The 21,578-nt window shown below is 38.2% G+C and overlaps 1 protein-coding gene across 3 annotated transcripts in view; it reads left to right on the forward strand.

The window, feature by feature from the left end:
• Positions 1 to 21,578, forward strand: part of ENTPD1 (ectonucleoside triphosphate diphosphohydrolase 1) — a 98,219-nt gene that overhangs the window by 67,560 nt on the left and 9,081 nt on the right. The window contains exon 7 of one of the 3 annotated variants that reach the window (XM_046654311.1): positions 396 to 530. The exons of 1 other annotated variant lie outside the window; for it this stretch is intronic. In XM_046654311.1, coding sequence (XP_046510267.1) covers positions 396 to 530 — 135 coding nt within the window. Of the gene's footprint in view, positions 1 to 272; positions 531 to 21,578 lie in introns of all 3 variants that reach the window. One more of the 3 variants, XM_046654310.1, reaches the window with a different exon arrangement.

Here is a 21,578-nt window from a genome sequence, read left to right on the forward strand (position 1 = left end):
AGGAACAATCCAGGCTAATGGCATTTCTGGGCTCAGCTTTAACTATATTAGCTTTCTATGAATAGCGAAAGTTCATTTACATCTGATACCCCTTCTGTGCCTGTTAGACAAATCTGACTATTCTCAAGGGTGAACAAGGCAGAGCAGGGGCATACTGATGCTAATGCTGAGTGCTGGGACGTGTATAATTCCTACACATTAATGAAGTCACACTGGTACTTTTCTGCCCAGAGAATTCGTACATGATGTCTTCAAGTGATTTTTCCATTCAGGGTACAAATGGAACCCTCAGGGACCCATGTTTTCATCCTGGATATGAGAAGGTAATGAACATAAGTGACCTTTACAAGAGCCCCTGTACCAAGAGATTTGAGACAACTCTTCCGTTTCATCAGTTTCAAATCCAGGGCACTGGAAACTATCAACAATGCCAACAAAGCATCCTTCAACTCTTCAACACTAGTTACTGTCCTTACTCTCGATGTTCCTTTGATGGGGTTTTCTTGCCACCACTTGAAGGGGATTTTGGGGTAAGTTTCTGAAATGGTAAGGTATATTGGTTAGGATGATTTTGGCTATAAGTTATAGAATATGTGCCTACAAAGGGTTTAAATAATAAGATTTACTTTTCTTTCACATGATGATAAGCCTTCAGGTAGATAATTCAGGGTTGGTTCTTCAGCTTAACAATGTCAGGACTTGTGATCAGCTTTTTCATTTTCTTTTTGGCCTTCTTGTGGTGCTAAGATGGGAGCTACTGCTCTAAGTTTCCATCTTCACGTGCAAAGCCAAAGCAGGAAAGGAGGAGGTTTCTCTTGCATACATCTCTCTCCAATTTCACAAAAGTGCAAACAAACATCATTTCAGATGCCACTGGCCAGAATCTGGTGAAATGCTCACTTCTAAACCAATCTGTGATAAAGAGGAATGGATTAACATGGTTGGTTTAGACTAATCATTGTTCATGCCCTGGAACTGGGGAATCTTTCCCGAGCATATTGCTTTCCACTACCTGGGTAAATCAGGACTCTGGGAGTCAGAAGAAGGGGCTGACTGTTGAGTAGTCCCCCAATAGGATCTGCCTCAGGTGGCTTCTCAGATGTCAGAAGAGAGAGAAGCAGCAGTTAGATGTCTCTGCTGATGGTTTTCCTCTATAAAGACATTTAGGAAGTAGAAACTCAGAAATCCCAGGAAACATTGAAGATATTCACATTTTGACTATTTGAATCCCAACTCCAAATTCCTTCTTTTCTTTTTTTTTTTTTTTTTTTTTTTAAGATTTTATTTTTTCCTTTTTCTCCCCAAAGCCCCCCGGTGCATAGTTGTGTATTCTTCGTTGTGGGTTCTTCTAGTTGTGGCATGTGGGACGCTGCCTCAGAGTGGTCTGACGAGCAGTGCCATGTCCGCGCCCAGGATTCGAACCAATGAAACACTGGGCCGCCTGCAGCGGAGCGCGCGAACTTAACCACTCGGCCACGGGGCCAGCCCCTCCAAATTCCTTCTTTTCTAAATGACTCCAGATTAAGATAAAATATGTAAACAGAGTTAGAAGAGGTTCCCTTAATCTACTCATTGTTCAAATGTCATATTTTGGTCCTGGAGATTAAGCATTAACATAATCACAGTTTAGTATATTGTAAAATTAGCTACCATCAATCACGTGCCAATTATTGACTATGCACTATATATACATTATCTCACTTAATCACTTAAGATATCATTCAAAGAAACAAGCACTTTTGTCTGCCTTCACACTCTGTCCCATTTTCAGAAAACAGATCAGCCTGGAAGGAAGGAGGTCCAAGTCTCCTTCAGGACCCCAGCAGGAGAGTTCCTCTCAAGGTCTCCTGCCCCAGCCTAATGTCACAGAGAGCTCCCTGGAGAGAGCACAGGCCTGTAGTAATCATACCTGGTTTAAATGCTGACTCTGCCACTTGTGAACTATATGAGCTCTTCATTCCCTTGGTACCTGGGAAAACAACAATGGGTAGTACTGTGAATCCAGGCTTACCTGAACCATGGCACAGGGTACACTTCCCTTTCCCCTCAAGGTTCCTGAAGGAAATACAGGACAATGATTGGCAAAGTAATATTAGGTTATTAGTTGGCTTCAAATACAAATTCAAAACAAACTAGAACTTCACCTGGATGCCCTATAACTGGGCTGGCACTGGCTGCCCATCTTGGGCTTTTTTGGGCCAAGGCCCTTGTCTTGAATCCAGCTTCTGGAAGAGAAAGGAGGCAGGGAGGAAAGACACAAAAGGGAGGAAGGTGGCCAGGGATGCTGGACAGCCAACGGCCATTTCCATTCCAGTCACTGCTAAGAAGTACAACTGAAGGAAAAGGAATATACTCTTGTGTGTTGACTTTTTAAAACTTTTCTGAAATTTTTGCCTCCTGGGAAACGTGGCTCGATTCCTGCCTTCAAGCTTGAGCAAACCCTTCTTTCTTGGGAGGCAGGGTGGCGGTGGAATTTCTTGCCTTTGAAGTGATTCCTCCAACCAAGGTAGGAGGAGGAGTTGGAAAAGGTTGGAGGAGCCTTGAGCTCCCCCTGGAGGCTTTTCTCTTGGGTCCCTTAGTCCCTCACTGAAATTGTTCTTGCAGCCTTCTGAATCTCAATTTGGCAATCTCTTTAGATTAGCTCACTGCCTTCCTCTGAATAGGATCTTTCTTCTCTGAATATAGCCCTTAAGGTCAGCACTGTACCTGGACCTGTTCCTGGTCTGGCAGTTTCTAATTCACGTTTGTCCCCTCTGTAATTTCTTCCTAAAGTCTAAAGATTTTTTTTGGCTGTTTCCTCATATATAAAATGAGGACAGATATACGTATCTCAGTGGTAGTTGTGAGCAAAAAGCAATAGTAAACGTCTGGTAAGTGTCTAACAGCCAGCTCTTTGAGATGGAGGGGCTGACTTGTGGCATTTGCCAATTTGCATGGTACAAGTACTCCCACCATGGCCTATTTTGACATCAACCTGACATTAACTGGCTCTCAAAAATCCTGAAATTTTAACAATCAGCTCTGGTGAGTGGGTAGGAGCCAGCTCTAGCACATCATTGAAAATAACAAACAGCTAATTATCATACCCTAGTACCAGGTGGGACCTTAAAAAGGTTACTTCTTCCTCTCAGTCCTCATTCTAGGCTGTCATTCCTGCAGGAAATCCCCAACGCTAAGTCCTGCATTTTGCAGCATATCTATTTGTAACACAAAAATCCAGTTGCATTCCCATTATTTCCAAGACAAGTTAGCCTGGGTATTCTCCAGCCACAGAGAATTTACAGGGAAGGGAATTTTTTTCCACAATTGCATGCTGCACTCATGATCTAACTCTTAGTTTGTAGAAGAATATTAAAAACTGTCAGTATTCTCGTCAGTTGGGCTACACTGTAGCCTTGGTTGCTAGACAGAAACCAATTTGCAGGCGAATTAGAAACATCAAAAAGGAAGAGGGAACATCTGTGGAGAATTACTTATGAGGTCACATAGGAATTTTTTAAAAGATCACATTGTACTGTTTATATAAAAAAGAAAGGTTATAAACAAATTCAATAGGGAACTAGAATTAAAGAACATCAAAAATTTATTTATTTACATATGTATACGTGTGTGTGTGTGTGTGTGTATGTGTGTATTTAGCTCTGAGCTTCCTAGTAGCCAAGGAAAAAAATAAGACAATCAGATACACACTTTTTATTATACCCAGCATACCAGGCCCTAGGGCAAAGCAAAGCTATTCCAAAAGTGAAACCCAAAGATATTTTACACAGAAGATTTTATTAGATAATGTCTTTGACCACATTTTTTAAAAACTTTTTATTGAGATTATGATAGTTTACAACCTTGTGGAACTTCAGTTGTGCATTGTTGTTTGTCAGTCATGCTGTAGGTGTACCACTTCACCCTTTGTGCCCACCCCCCACCCCCCTTTCCCCTAGTGACCACTAATCTGTTCTCTTTGTCTACATGTTTAACTTCCACCTATGAGTGGAGTCATACAGAGATTGCCTGTCTCTATCTGGCTTATTTCACTTAACATTTAATACCCTCAAGGTCCATCCACGTTGTTGCAAATGGGACAATTTTATACTTTTTTATGGCTGAGTAGTATTCCATTTTATATATATATACTCTATCTTCTTTATCCAATTAACAGTTGATGGGCACTTAGGTTGCTTCCACATCTTGGGTATTGTAAATACTGCTGCAATGAACATAGGGGTGCATGGGACTTTTGGAATGGATGATTTCAAGCTCTTTGGATAGATACCCAGTAATGGGATGGCTGGGTCATATGGTATTTGTATTTTTAATTTTTTTGAGAAATCTCCACGTTGTTTTCCATGGTGGCTGCACCAGTTTGCATTCCCACCAGCAGTGTATGAGGGTTCCTTTTTCTCCACAACCTCTCCAACATTTGTTACTTTTTGTTTTGGTTATTTTTGTCATTCTAACGGGTGTAAGGTGATATCTTAGTGTAGTTTTGATTTGCATTTCCCTGATGATCAGTGATGATGAGCATCTTTTCATGTGCCTATTGGACATCTGTATATCTTCTTTGGAGAAATGTCTGTTCATGTCCCCTGCCCACTTTTTGATCAGGTTGTTTGATTTTTTGTCGTTGAGTTGTGTGAGTTCTTCATATAGTATGGAGATTAACCCTTTGTCAGATATATGACTTGAAAATATTTTCTCCCAATTGGTGGGTTGTTTTTTGGTTTCAATCCTGTTTTCCCTTGCCTTGAAGAAGCGCTTTTGTCTGATGAAGTCTCACTTGTTTATTCTTTCTGTTGTTTCCCTTGTCTGAGAAGACATGGTGTCCGAAAAGTTCCTTTTGATACTGATGTCAAAGAGTGTACTGCCTATATTTTCTTCTAGAAGCCTTATGGTTTCAGGTCTTACCTTTAGATCTTTGATCCATTTTGAGTTTGTTTTTGTGAATGGTGAAAAAGCATGGTCAATTTTCATTCTTTTACATGTGGCTGTCCAGTTTTCTCAGCACCATTTGTTGAAGAGACTTTCTTTTCTCCATTGTAGGCCCTCAGCTCCTTTGTTGAAGATTAGCTGTCCACAGATGTGTGGTTTTATTTCTGGGCTTTCAATTCTGTTCCATTGATCTGTACACCTGTTTTTGTACCAGTACCATGCTGTTTTACTATAGCTTTGTAGTATGTTTTGAAGTCAGGGATTGTGATGCCTCTGGCTTTGTTCTTCTTTCTTAGGATTGTTTTAGCAATTTGGGGTCTTTGGTTGCCCCATATCAATTTTAGGATTCTTTGTTCTATTTCTGTAAAGAATGTCATTGGGATAATGTTGAATCTGTAGATTGCTTTAGGTAGTAAGGACATTTTAACTATGTTTATTCTTCCAATCCATGTGCATGGAATGTCTTTCCATCTCTTTATGTCATCATCAATTTCTTTCAGGAAAGTCTTGTAGTTTTCGTTGTATAGGTCTTTCACTTCCTTGGTTAAATTTACCCCAAGGTGTTTTATTCTTTTTGTTGCAGTTGTGAATGGGATTGTGTTCTTGAGTTCTTTTTCTGTTAGTTCGTTGTTAGAGTATAGAAATGCTACTGATTTATGTATGTTGATTTTATACCCTGCAACTTTGCTGTAGTGTTGATTATTTCTAATAGTTTTCCAATGGATTCTTTGGGGTTTTCTATATATAAGATCATGGCATCTGCAAACAGTGAGAGTTTCACTTCTTCATTGCCTATTTGGATTCCTTTTATTTCTTTTTCCTGCCTAACTGCTCTGGCCAACACCTCCAGTACTGTGTCGAATAAGAGTGGTGAGAGTGGACATGCTTGTCTTGTTCCTGTTCTCAGAGGGATGGCTTTCAGTTTATCCCCATTGAGTATGATGTTGGCTGTGGGTTTGTCATATATGCCTTTATTATGTTGAGGTACTTTCCTTCTATACCCATTGTATTGAGAGTTTTTATCATAAATGGATGTTGGATCTTGTCGAATGCTTTCTCTGCGTCTATTGAGATGATCATGTGGCTTTTGTTTCTCATTTTGTTGATGTGGTGTATCACACTGATTGACTTGCGGTTTTGAACCATCCATGTGTCCCTGGTATAAATCCCACTTGATCATGGTGTATGATCTTTTTAATGTATTACTGTATTTGGTTTGCCAGAATTTTGTTGAGGATTTTTGCATCGATGTTCATCAGTGATACTGGCCTGTAGTTTTCATTCTTTGTGTTGTCCTTGTCTGGTTTTAGGATCAGGGTGATGTTGGCTTCATAGAATGTGTTAGGGAGTGCTCCATCTTCCTCAATTTTCTGGAATACTTTGAGAAGGATAGGTATTGAATCTCCTTTGAATGTTTGGTAGAATTCTCCGGAGAAGCCGTCTGGGCCTGGACTTTTATTTTTGGTTTGACCACATTTTTTAAAATTGCAATTTCTTACAGCAACTTTAACCCAGAGGCATAATATTAAAAAGCCAACTCAGTGATAGCAATTCAGTGATAGACTGAGGCAATATAGGTTTTTGATACTCAACGTGATAGAAAGAAAGAATTCAGAGTAGCTGGAAGAGGGGAGAGACAGATATCCTTCAAATCATCTTCCATAAATATTACTTATCTAAGCTAGCAATTGAAAGAAGATGAGGAGCTGATCTTTTGAGGCTATGTTCTCCGAAGATGGCCTAGAGTGTTCCTATTCTGAGTTGCTGCTTAAATATGGACCATAGGTTATAGACACCAATCAAGTAAATGTTTATAAAGTAAGATTGATTCCTAATATGGAAATTAAGGATCCAATCACAGATTTTGATCTCAGTGGTAGGCCTAGCATCGCACTTGCACCAAAAGGCAAAATTAGGAATTCCTGGAGCTGAGTCAGCATTTCCCTCAAGAATTGCTTTTGGAATCGTTCTGGCAAAAGATCATCTGATAGATTGAGTCTCCAAAGTCCTACCCTAAGAGTAAGATCAGGATGATTTTTTTAAAAAAAAGACTTTTAAAGAGTTACCTACCACAGCCACAGGAAGAAACTTGGTGATGTGTCCTTGAACCATCTGATTTTGAGCAGTGTATCTTCCTGGGCTATTAAAAGAAGGTCGGTTCGTCATTCAGTGTAATTCTTGGGATTAAAAATGGAAGCATTCTGAATAAGGTTAAGGTTTCTTTTTCATTATACAATATATGTAAATCAAGGAAAAAATATTCACTCTAAACCCTATCATTCCATCCCATCAGCACTTTATTTTTCTGGGTTTAATTCCAGTGCACATTGATATAAGCAATATTTCACTCTAGAAGAGACTTTTCCAAGGGATGAGGCCAGCTTAGGTGTTAAACCCAATCAGGTGGATTTCTGAAGAACACATGCAGACAGGAAAACTACCACTTAGGCTCTGACACATGGAAAACATTCAAAAAAGACTGACAGGTAGATGGGATGAAAACATAAATGAATATGACTATGAATGAACTGGTCCTGGAGCAGGGGAAGAGAAACAGATGACCTTATTCTGGAGCACAACTGTCTAAGAAAGAAAGGTGAATAGACACATTCCCAACTCAACCAGCAGGATTTGCCCTTGACTCTAAGACTTGATCTCTACCGTGGCTGCAGAGAAATAGTCTATTTCCATATATGTGTTTTTTGGAGTATAAAAGTAACATGATTATCTTAGAAAGTTTTAAAATGTATAAAGGAGAAGAGATTTAAAACATTAATTCAAATTTGACTCAGGTGTTTGTAATAGTTAGCAGGCCATATTTGTTAGAAGGCCATATTTATTTTATTTTCTATTCCTTACATAATGGCACTGTTATATGGTTGCATATGGCTTATTTGATTCTATTTTGAGAGAGGACTCTAAATCACAACCTGCACAGTCAAGGCAACAGCTAGAAGCAAAATACTGAGGCTGTCTAGACCAGTCATTTGTGTGTGTGTGTGTGTGTGTGTGTGTGGTAAAATATACATAACAGAAAATTTACCATTTTAACTACTTTTAAGTATACAGTTCTGTAGCATTAAGTACATTTACATTATTGTACAACCATCCATCTCTAGAACTTTTTCACCTTCCCAGACAGAAATTCTACCCATTAAACAAAACACCAACTCCCTATTTCTCTTTCCCTTCAGTCCCTGGCAACCACCATTCTACCTTCTTTTTTTTTTTAAAGATTTTATTTTTCCTTTTTCTCCCCAAAGCACCCCAGTACATAGTTGTGTATTTTCAGTTGTGGCATGCGGGATGCCGCCTCAGCATGGCCGGACGAGCGGTGCTATGTCTACACCCAGGATTCAAACCCGTGAAACCCTAGGCTGCTGAAGCAGAGCACGTGAACTTAACCACTCGGCCACAGGGCCGGCCCCCCATTCTACTTTCTATTGCTATGAATATGTATTCCAGATACCGCACATAAGTGGAACCATACAACATTTGTCCTTTTGTGACTGATGTATTTGACTTAGCATAATGTCTTCAATAGACCAGTCATTCTTAACTCTTCAAGGGATCATAAGACTCTTTGGAGAATGCAATGAAAGCTAAGGATCACAGCATCCATTTATGATAAAAACTCTGAATAAAATGGGTATAGAAGGAAAATGCCTCCACATAACAAAGGCCATATATGACACACTCACACCTAATATCATTCTCAATGGAGAAAACTGAAAGCTATCCCTTTAAGAACAGGAACCAGACAAGGATGCCCACTTTCACCACTCTTATTTAACAAAGTATTGGAAGTCCTAGCTAGAGAAATCAGGCAAAAAAAAGAAATAAAAAGGATCCAGATTTGAAAGGAAGAAGTGAAACTGTCAGTACTTGCAGATGACATGATTTTATATATAGAAAACTCTAAAGAATCTGCCAAAAAAGTTTTAGAAATAATAAATGAATACTGTAAAGTTGCAGGATACAAAAATAACATACAAAAATCAGTTGCGTTTCTATACACTAAAAACAAAGTACCAGAAAGAGAAATTAAGAATACAATCCTATTTACAACTGCAACAAAAAGAATAAAATACCTAAGAAAGAACTTAACCAAAGAGGTGAAAGATCTGTACACTGAAAATTATAAAACATTGTTGAAGGAAATTCAGGAAGACACAAAGAAATGGAAAGATTCCATGCTCTTGGATTGGAAGAATTAACATACTTAAAATGTCCGTACTTCCTAAAGCAATCTGCAGATTCAATGCAGTCCCTATCAAAGTTCCAACAACAAATTTCACAGAAATAGAACAAAGAATCCTAAAATTTATATGGAACAACAACAGACCCTGAATAGCTAAAGCAATCCTGAGAAGAAAGAACAAAGCTGGAGGTATCGAACTCCCTGATTTCAAAATATACTACAAAGCTATAGTAACCAAAACAGCATGGTACTGGCACAAAAAGAGATCAATGGAACAGAATCGAGAGCCCAGAAATAAACCCACACGTCTACGGACAGCTAATTTTTGACAAAGGTGCCAAGAACATACAATGGAGAAAAGAAAGTCTCTTCAGTAAATGATGTTGAGAAAACTGGATAACCACATGCTAAAGAATGAAAGTAGACCATTCCCTTACACCATGCACAAAAATCAACTCAAAATGGATTAACGACTTGAATGTAAGACCTGAAACCATGAACCTTCTAGAAGAAAACATAGGCAGTACGCTCTTTGACATTGGTCTTACCAGCATATTTTTAAGTACCATGTCTGACTGGGCAAGGGAAATAATAGGAAAAATAAACAAATGGGACTACATCAAACTGAAAAGCTTCTGCACAGCGAAGGAAACCATCAACAAAACAAAAAGACAACCTAACAATTGAGAGAAGATATTTGCAAACCATATAACTGAAAAGGGGTTAATATCCAAAACATATAAAGAACTCATACATGTCAACAACAACAAAAATAACAATCCAATTAAAAAATGGGTAAAAGATCTGAACAGACATTTCTCCAAGGAAGATATACAGATGGCCAACAGGCACATGAAAAGATGTTCATCATCACTAACTATCAGGGAAATGCAAATTAAAACTACAATGAGATATCACCTCACTCCTGTCAGAGTGGCTATAATAAATAAGACAGGAAATAGCAAATATTGGAGAGGATGTGGAGAAAAGGGAACTCTCATACACTGCTGGTGGGAGTGCAAACTGGTGCAGCCACTATGGAAAACAATAGGGAGATTCCTCAAAAAAATTAATAGAACCACCATACAATCTAGCTATTCCACTGCTGAGAATTTATCCAAAGTACATGAAAACACGAATGCATAAAGATATATGCACCCCTATGTTCACGGCAGCATTATTCACAATAGCCAAGACTTGGAAGCAACCTAGGTGCCCATCAAGGGACAAATGGATAAAGATGTGGTATATATACACAATGGAATACTACCCAGCCATAAGAAACAATGAAATCTCGCCATTTGTGACAACATGGATGGATCTTGAGGGTATTATGCTAAAAAAAAATAAGTCAGAGGGAGAAAGTCAAATACCGCATGATCTCACTCATAAATAGAGGGTAAAAAGAACAACAACCACATAGAGACAGAGATTGGATTGGTGGTTACCAGGAGGGAAAGGGGGAGCGAGGAGGGCAAAAGGGTGATTAGGCACATGTGTGTGGTGATGGATGATAATTAGTCTCTGGGTGGTGCGCATGATGGAATCTACACAGAATTGAAATATAATGATGTACATCTGAAATTTATATATTGTTACAAACCAATGTTACCGCAATAAAAAAAAAGACAGCTAAGGATCTTGCAAGCAGAAAAATGTATATATAAAGGTATATCAAAATTTTTGCATAAAGTTAAAAAGACGTCATCATCCCTTGAGGTAGACCCATGAATCCAGTGTTAAGAGCCTTTAATTTAGAACGAAAAGTACACAGAAACTAGAGATTAAAGTAGAACCATGAGCCCAAGCAGGGCAGTGGCTGGGATTAAATGCCACACAAGTGTCAGAAGTGAAATCTATTTAGAAGTACTGAGAGCAAATACAGACACATAGTCCAGAGACAGATGACCCTGAAATTGATGCTACTTCTGCCTCTAAAATTTTTCTTGCAAGGGCAGGGCCAACCTAATATCTAGTAATACAAGCAGATAGGCCATGTTAGAGAAGCAAGTTAGAATGAGTAATCAAGTTAGAATGGAGGTTGGGGAACATGTCAAATGGTCAGTTTGGGCCAGAATCTTGAGACTAGACTAATGCCTAGTCCTTCTATGACTACAAATGCTTCATTTAATCTTTACTCCAAAATACTATCAGTATGTTTTTGAGTAGATCTTTGGAAAATGGTTTAACAAACCTTTTTTCTTCCTTTATGGACAAATTTGGCTTTGGGTTAACTTTCTGGACTTGTTTTCCAGGAAACCTGATAAAGGCGGAATGTCAGTTACATTACCAGACAGCAGTTCTTTTTTTTTTTTTTCTTTTTGGTGAGGAAATTGGCCCTGAGCTAACATCTGTTGCCAATCTTCCTATATTTTGTATGTGGAACGCTGCAACAGCATGGCTTGATGAGCAGTGTGTAGGTCTACACCTGGGATCCAAACCCACAAACCCCAGGCCACCGAAGCAGAGTGTGCGAACTTAACCACTATGCCACTGGGCCAGCCCCTCAGATAACAGTTCTTAACGATAAAAATGACCCCTGAAATAAACTGCATCTGGACTGGAAGAAATTATAAATCAACTATCCCTACTCTGTGGCTTCCCTAATCTTCATAAAGGCTCTATATATGTGAAATATATAACAAAAGTCTTTATCTCTATAACACTTATCATTGGTCATACTGTTATTTATTTGAGTTCTGCTGCCTTCCACTAGAGGGCAGGGATTTTCATGTTTCAGTGATCACTACTGATCACTACAGTGATCAGTACTCAGTAAATATTTGTTGAATGAATGATATGCAGCCAAAAGTCAGGGAAGAGAGAAAGTGAAAAAAAAATGGCTTTTAGTTTTGGTAGTTAGGAGGTTACCAGTGATTTTAATGAGCACAGTTTCAGAAGCCATGTCAGAATGGACTAAGGCCTCCTTGGGAGATGCTTCAAAATTGGGGGAGCAGGGAAGGTAGGCGGGTAACTGATATTAGAAGAAGGAAAAAAATTTGAGAGAGGATAGAATACTGGACTAAGACTAACTCAATTAAATTGAACAGGAAGACATGTATTGGGTATTGTCTCTATAGGTCGACATGTCTGTGTCCCCAACTATGTCCTGAGACCCTGGATGGCAGGGATGGTGTCTTTTTCATCTTTTCATGTCTGGGCCTGCCAGAGTGCCTGGAATATTGTAGATGCTCAGTAAAATAACTTTAGCATTTGGGCTATTCTAGGGAGAACCATGCATGCATAGAAGGCTGGAGGTGGGAAAGAATGAAGCCTGTTAGAGGCCTGCAAGTAGTTCAGTGGGTTTCCCTGTGGTCCAGGCAAGAGGCTTGCCTCTGGTATTCTAGAATACAAAAGTGGAACCAAAACAGGAGAGCATAGGCCCCAGCTCCCAAATTACTTACTCATAGAAGCACATGTGTTCATGCATTTTTGTTCATGCCACCATCCAGAACATATTTTGCATAAAGCATAGTACTCTTTTCTGACATGGACTCTGTGTGCTCAGGATGTGGTTTATTATTAAGCCCAAAGTGTTGGCAGCTATTCTGACATGTTTCTTATCTAAAAATAATGGTGTTTCCAGCTTCCTCTTCCCTTATTCACCTCTTTGTAAGAGCTTGGCAGTTAAAAGTTTATGATGAGCTAGAAATGGGATATTTCTGGACTTCTTTCAATGTCAGCTTAGCTTTCTCAGGCAGCTCTGATGTTTCAAACCATGCTGAGATCGTTTCCCTTTTGGTATCAGAATCTGAAGGAAAAGTCACCAGTTCACTGTCTTTGAATCAGAGGTTTAAGATGAACTGTGGATGCTATCCAGTGATCCATACACTTCTGTAAGCTGTTCTAGATATATTCTCAGCAACTTGGGAGGGACTCTGTTTTGTTATCTTTATTGATATTAATAGATTCTGCATTAATCTGTCCTTAGCCACAGTTGAACTCTTAAACTACAAAATCTTAGTGTTGGAAGGAATTTTAGCACATATGCTATCTAACCTCCTATCTCATGCAGAAATACCGTCTATCCTACCATATCCCCAGTAGGAGGTTTCCCAAATGTTGGGGTATCTATAATGACAGAAAGCACACTACATCACAAAACCTTTCATTTTATCTTAGAAAAGTTTTAATTTTTAGAAAGTTACTTTTGTTGGGCTGAGTGTAGCCACTTTCAAATTTTGTTATGTTTCAGCTTTTTGAATCTACCCAAAATAAATCTAAACTAGTAAATCTTCCCTTCTAACTAGTAAATCTAAATCCGTTTGCTTAACACTCATTACTGTTATTTCAATTACCTTAGTCATCTTTCTTAAAATTATTTGTATATTCTACTTCTTGGAGGTAGCTGATGGCTTTTCTCCCAAAGCTTAAAGATCATCTTTCGATCTTTAGATGCCTTTGTTTAAGGTTTATGACCCATAAACTCAAGTTTCTATAGTGCAGGAAAATGGTGGTGATTTTAGGAAGACCGAGGATGAAGATATGGTTCAGGGGTTTGGAAAGACAATAATTCCAGGCTGTGGAGGAACTGTATAGCCCTGTTTAGGGGGTCATATAAAGGACCATTTTTGGGACTCAGAAATAGAACATATTTTAAGCTCTAGGGTAAAAAAAAGTTATCTCCTGCAGTTGTAAAGTGATCCAACCTTTTTGAAAGAGAATCTGACAAGATATATATAGATATTTAAAACATACTCACCTCTGCTTTTTAAAATTGAGGTCTAATATATCTGCAGTAAAGTGTGCACATTTTAAAGCCAGAGATTGATAGTTTTTAAGGGATATACCTATGAGCTCATCATCTAGATGAAAACAGAGAATATTCCCAGAACCCTAAAAGGCTCCCTTGTCCACTCTCTCAATTGATAAGGCCCCTGCAAGGATAACTACCACTCTGACATCTATCACTATATAGTGCTACCAATTCAGAATCAGAGTGTGTATTCTTTTGCATGTGGCTTCTTTCACTCAGTATTGTCTGAGATTTGCCTATGTTGTTGCATTTAACAGTAGTTCACCTTTCATTGCAATGTAGTATTCCTTTGCATGAATACACTAAAATTTATCTATCCATTCTATATTCTATACATATATATTCTCAAACATTTATGAACATTTGAGTTGTTTCCATTTGGGGGCTATTATGAACTACTGTATGAACATTCTTGTTCATGTCTTTTAGTGGATATTTCCAGTTATAAAATATATTTATCCCAACAAAATTATCCCAAGGCAAAGGTGCAAAGATGCATGTACATTGTAGCATTGTTTATAATAGTGAAATATTAAAAAGCCTAAGTACTCATGAATAGGAGATTAAATAAATTATGATATATCCATACACAGAAACCTTTTATAGTCATTTAAATGGGTGAGGTAAAATCTACATGGAAACCTGCCCATGATGTATTATAGTCAAGTGAAACAAAGCAGGATTATAAAACATTGTGTCTAGTATGATCACATTTAGGTAAAAATATATACATATACTTTAATATTTTACATATATTTGCTGTAGATATTAAATAATAAGTTATTAGAAGTGTTTTTCTCTAGGCAGTGGTTAGGTTAAGGAGAGACTTTCATTTTTAACTTATAATATTCAAATTCTATACAATAAACATGTGTTTAGTTTTGAATAAGCCAGAATTTTAAAGATATTTCTATTTTTAAGGAAAAGAAGTGAAGAGGACAACTTTCATGTGTTGAGAAGTGAATGGAAGCAAGATTCTGAGATGCTAAAGGGAGGCTTCTGAAGGTCAGGGGAAAATTTTCAAGAGTCCATGGCATGAGAGCTTTGAATGTAGAGGGTCACGTGAACCAGGAGGCCCCGCTGACTTGATTGCTATGTATCCCACTGAAGGCTCAATATTTTGCTAAATGTACCTCATAGAAATTTTCTGTTTTTTTAAAAAAATAACTTTTACTTACTTTAAAAAGCAATGTTACACCTCAGCAAAAGCAAGAGAATTTCTAAGTGCTTAACTCATTAAGCCGTTTGTTGGTAGAAGGGGTTGTAGGAGTAATTTCAGAAAGTCTTTTGAAATGTAACAATTTAAGGAAATATTTATTATAAAAATGAACACATGCTTATTACTAAAAAACTGTATAAAAAGTTTAAAGATCCAACTATATGTTGTCTACAAGATCCAACCATATGCTACCTATAAGAGACTCACTTTCGATTTAAGGACACAAGTAGGCGGAAAGTGAAGGGATGGAGAAAGATATTCCATGCAAATGGCAACCAAAAGAAAGCCAGGGTGGCTATACTTATATCAGACAAGATAGATTTTAAGTCAAAAATTGTCACAAGAGACAAAGAAGGACACTATATAATGATAAAAGGGTCAATTCACAAGGAAGACACAACAATTATAAATATATATGCACCCTAAATCAGAGCACCTGAATATTTAAAGCAAACATTGACAGAACTGATGGGAGAAATAGACAGCAATACAATAATAGTAGGAGACTTCAATACCTCACTTTCAATAATGGATAGAACAACCAGATAGAAAATCAACAAAGGAAGAGCAGACGTGAACAACACTATAGGTCAAGTGGACTCAACAGACAAATACAGAACATTCCACCCAAAGCAGCAGAATATACATTCTTCTCAAGTATGCATGGAACATTCTCTAAGATAGATAACATGTTAGGTCGCAAAACAAGTCTTAAAAATTTAAGGAGACTGAAATCATACTAAGTATCTTTTCTGACCACAATGGAATGAAACTAGAAATCAATAGCAGAATAAAACTGGAAAATTCACAAATATGTGGAAATTAACCAACACACTTTCAACAACTAAAATCCTCAACAAAAGACTAGCAAACTGAATTCAACAGTTAATTCAACATTAAAAGGATCATATACCATGACTAAGTGGGATTGTACCCCTAAGATGCAATGATGGTTTAGTATACAAAAATCAGTTAATGTCATATATACCATATTAATAGAATAAAGGATAGAAATCCCATGATCATCTCAACAGATGCAGAAAAAATGTAAGACAAAATTTAGCACTCTTTTATGATAAAAACACTGAACAAACTAGGAATAGAAAGAAATTACCTCAACATAATAAAAGCCATATATGAAAAACACAGCTAACATCATACTCAATGGTGAAAACTGAAAGCTTTTCTTCTAAGATCAGGCACAAAGCAAGGATGCCCACTTTCACCACTTCTATTCAACATATTACTGGAAGTTCTAGCCAGAGCAATTAGGCAAGAAGAAATAAAAGGCATCCAGGTCAGAAAGGAAGAAGTAAAACTGTGTCTGTTTGCCTATCATGTGATCTCATATAAAGAAAACCCGAAAGATTTTACACATAAACACACACACACACACACACACACACCCACCCTGTTAGAACTAATAAATGAATTCAGTAAAGTTGCATGATACAAAATCAACATACAAAATTCAGTTACATTTCCATACACTAACATGAACTATCTGAAAAGGAATTTATGAAAACAAGCCCATGTACAATAACATCAAAAAGGATAGGGGCTGACCCCGTGGACAAGTGGTTAAGTTCGTGTGCTCCTCTTTGGTGGCCCAGAGTTCTCTGGTTTGGATCCTGGGTGCAGACCTAGCACTGCTCATCAAGCCATGCTGAGGCGGCGTCCCACATAGAGAAACTAGAAGAACCTGCAACTAGGATATACAACTATGTACTGGGAGGCTTTGGGGAGAAGAAGGAAAAAAAGAGGAAGATTGGCAACAGATGTTAGCTCAGAGCCAATCTTCCTTAAAAAAAAAGAGTAAAGTGCACAATTCAGTGATTAAAAAAAGAAGAAAACAGGAATAAAAACTAAGGAGGTGAAAGACTTGTGCACTGAAAACTACAAAACACTGATGAAAGAAATAAAAGAAGATACAAATGGAAAAACAAGTCATGTTCATGGATGACTTAATATTGTTAAAATGTCCATACTACTGAAAGTGTTCTACAAATTCAATGCAATCCCCATCAAAATCCCAGTGGCATTTTTGACTGAAATAGACAAAAATATATACAAAATTTATTTGCAAGCACAAAAGACCTTTAATAGCCAAAACAGTCTTAAGAAAGAAGAACAAACCTGGAAGCATCACACTTCCTGATTTCAAAATATATTACAAAGCAATAGTAATTAAAACAGTATGGTACTGGCATAAAGACAGACATATGACCAATGGAATAGAATAGAGAGCCCAGAAATAAATCCACATGTAAATGATCAACTGATCTTTGACAAGGGCGCCAGGAATACACAACAGGGAAAAGATAGTTTCTTCAATAAATGGTGTTGAGAAAACTGGATAGCCACATGCAAAAGAATGAAATTGAACCCCTATCTTACACCATACAGAAAAATCAGCTCAAATGGATTGAAGATTTAAACACAAGACTGGAAACTAAAATTCCTAGAAGAAAACACAGGGTAAACGTTTCATGACATTGGTTGTGGCAATGATTTAATGAATATGATGCCAAAAGCTCAGGCACCGAAGGCAAAAACAGACAAGTGGGACTACATCAACCTAAAAAGCTTCTGCACAGCAAAGAAAACAATCAACAGAGTGAAAAGCAGCCTACAGAATGGGAGAAAATATTTGTAAATCATGTATCAGACAAGAGGTTAATTTCCCAAATTTATAAGGAACTCCTACAGCTCAATAGCAAGAGAAATTAACCCAATTAAAAAATGGGCTAAATACTTGTATACACATTTCTCCAAAGACGACATACAAATGGCCAACAGGTATATGAAAAGATGCTCAACATCACTAATCATCAGGGAAATGCAAATCAAAACCACAATGAGATATCATCTTATATCTGTTAGGATGGCCATTATCAAAAAAACAAAAAAACAACAAGTGTGGTGAGGATGTGGAGAAAATGGAACCCTTGTACAGTGTTGGTGGGAATGCAAAAACGGTGCAGCTGCTATGGAAAACAGTATGGAGATTCCTCAAAAAATTAAAAATACAACTACCATATGATCCAGCAATCTCCCTTTTGGGTATTTTATCCAAAAGAATTGAAATCAGGATCTGGAAGAGATATTAGCACTCTAATGTTCATTGCAGCACTATTCACAATAGCCAAGATGTGGAAACAACGTAAAAGTCTATTGATGGGTATTGACAGATGAATGGATAGAGAAAATAGAGTCTATACATACAATAGAATATCATTCAGCCTTAAGAAGAAGGAAATCGTGGGGCTGGTCCCATGGCCGAGTGGTTAAGTTCGCACGCTCTGCTTCGGTGGCCCAGGGTTTCGCCATTCGGATCCTGGGAGCCGACATGGCAACACTCATGAGGCCATGTTGAGGCAGCATCCCACATGCCACAACTAGAAGGATCCACAACTAAAAAAAAATATATATATATATACACAACTATATACAGGGGGGCTTTGGGGAGAAAAAGCAGAAAAAAAAAAAAGAAAAGAAGATTGGCAACAGTTGTTAGCTCGAGTGCCAATCTTTAAAAAAAAAAAAAGGAAATCCTGTGATATATGACAGAAATGAACCTTGAAGACATGCTAGGTGAAATAAGCCAGTCGCAAAAGGACAAATTCTGCATGATTCCATTTATATGAGGTATCTAAAATAATAAACCTCATAGACTCAAGAGAGTAGAATGGTTGCCAGGAGCTGGTGAGAGGGGGAAATGGAGAGTTGCTAATCAATGGGCATAAAGTTTCACTATGTAAGATGATTAAGTTCTAGAGATCTGATGTACAACATTATCCCTAAAGATTATAATACTGTATTGTACACTTTAACATTTATTACGAGAGATATGTTAAATGTTCTTATACAATAACAAAATTTTAAAGTAAAAATGAGAAAGTCCACCCCTCCCTCCTGTCCCACAATCAGTTCACTAGAAGAAAACACTCTTTAATAGTTTTAATTACTGGGGGGAGCCCTCCAGTCATTAGCTATGCATATCATAGCAATCCATTCTCTGGATATATTCAGTCTCTCAATCAACAGAGATTCACCAAGTGTTTCTTAGATTCTAGTCAATGCTCTAGGAACTAGAGAGAGAGAGCGGTTTTCTGTCACTTAAACATTTATAGAGCTCTTCCGTGTCCCAAGTGCCATGTTAGTGCTGCAGATTCAGCTAAGAACAAGGCAGATGTGGTCCCTGCCATCAGGGAACTGGCATTCTAGAAAGCAGGCAGACAAGAGACCACAAATGCAAACCAACCAAAGCAAATCGGACTGTGGCAACTGCTGGGAAGAAAGAAACAGAGTCTTATGAAGGGGAATAACAGAGGGTCCTAGTCTAGATGGGTGATTGGAAGACTTCTCTGAGGAGATGTGGAAGTCAAGGGAATTCTAACATAAGGAAGAGCAAGTGTGCAACCCTGGGCAGGGGGGTGGGAGTGGGGAGGGAACCTTGGGAGTGACTGAAGGCCAGGGTAGCTGGGGTGTGGTGGGCAAGGTGGGCAGGGGTATGAGATGGTATTGGCAAGGTGGGAAGGGTTGGAGCATGCCTGGCCTTGAGAGGCCTGGTAGAGTTTGGAGTTTATTCTTGGTATAATTAGGAGTCACTAAAAGCCTTAAGCAGAGGAGTGATATGACCAAATTTGTTTTTAAAAGATTCCTGTGACTGCCATGTGCAGGATGGATTGGAACAGGTCTAGAAAGGTAATGTGGAGACCAAATAAGAGGCCATTGCAGTGTCCACACAAGAGATGATGGTGGCTTGGGTTAAGATGGTAGAAATAGGGCCACACCAAGATCTTGTTCTGCAACTGGCATACAATATTTAAAGTGTTGGAATTCCCAAGTTCAAGGGATGTGGAGGCTGTCTTTCAGAGCTCCTAGGGAGCTCAACTTCCTCAAAGGAATCGGCATACCAGTCCAGGGGCTAAATGTCCAGAGGTACTTATAGCAACATTGCTCATAGGCAGAAATACTGTAATCAAAGGAATGCCCACCAGTAGGGAGTTGTTGAGTGAATTATGATACATTCACACCAGGGACTCTTACGAAGCCATTAGAGTGTTCCCTGCTGACTTGGAGAGATTTCCACAAAGGATTGTTGGATAAGAAAAGCAGCATGCAGAATATGTTTAAAATTTCATTTAAAAAACAAATCCTTTATATATGTGTGCTTGTATGATTATATGAGCAATGTGGAAAAAGATGGAGGCTTCATATTAAGTTGGGCTCCCATTGAAACTAGAAGTAGAGGAGAAAATTAAGCCAGGAAATAAATGAAAAAGCAAGGAAAAGTTATTAAAAGGACAAATACACTCACACTTATTCATTTTTGTTAAATTAGATATGTTATATATCTACAAAAATATTTTTTTAAATAATGCATTTTTGGGGCGAGCCCAGTGGCGCAGTGGTTAAGTTCGCATGTTCCGCTTCAGCGGCCCGGGGTTTGCCAGTTTGGATCCCGGGTGCGGACATGGCACCACTTGGCACGCCATGCTATGGTAGGCGTCCCACATATAAAGTAGAGGAAGATGGGCACAGATGTTAGCTCAGGGACAGTCTTCCTCAGCAAAAAGAGGAGGATTGGCAGCAGTTAGCTCAGGGCTGATCTTCCTCAGAAAAAAAAAAAAAGTTAAAAAAAAAAGAAAAGAAAGAATGCATTTTTTTAAGAAGCTGACATTGGACTTATTTTGGCTGGAATTGAAGTATAAACCCTGTTTGCAGCAGGAGCTTGCCTGGTAGAGATAGCTTTCCTATTCTCTGAGTCAGAATTGAGCTCCCAGTGGGATCCCCACTAACTCCTGTTTCTTTGCCCTCTGGAAGCCTGTTTCTTTGCCCTCCTGTATCTTTGCTCATGAGAATTACATAGGAATGTTGCTTGGCTTGTTTGAGAATCACATTTCTTTTCTACTTTCACTTCTCGTTTAGTAACTTTACAGAAGACAAAATATAATCCCTAATCCAAACCACTCCTAGCACAGGGAAAGCTTTTGTCCCCCTCCGACAATCACAGGAGACTCCTTGACGCCACCCAGAGCCTAGCACGCAGAGCTCTCAGTGTGTTTGTCGAGTAAACAAATGATGTGCTCCTATGACATCCAAAGTGATTTCCCCTAAAAACTGGCACCATTTAGGGCACGGGAGAGAAAAACCACTAGAGCTGGGATTTGAGTTGCCTCATCTAGCAAGCTCTGCTCAATTATTTTCTCCTCTTTAAATTCATGCCATATTAAAAGGGTCAAAAAGGCAGCTAGAGGGTGGTTTAAAGTATAATAAAAATTATATGTATGTATTAGAGTGAAGGAAAAATGATTAGAAGCCTATATATCATATTTAATAGTCGTCTCCAAGTGGTAGAATTTTGGGTCATTTTAATAGAATGTTTTATTTTTTACTCACTTGTACTTTTAACTTTTTCAGTAGTTCTCATGCATGATGATAATAATGATTTTTAAAAACTTTTCAGTTGT

This window comes from Equus quagga, chromosome 2, assembly GCF_021613505.1.
Source record: "Equus quagga isolate Etosha38 chromosome 2, UCLA_HA_Equagga_1.0, whole genome shotgun sequence".
Taxonomy (NCBI): Eukaryota; Metazoa; Chordata; class Mammalia; order Perissodactyla; family Equidae; genus Equus; species Equus quagga.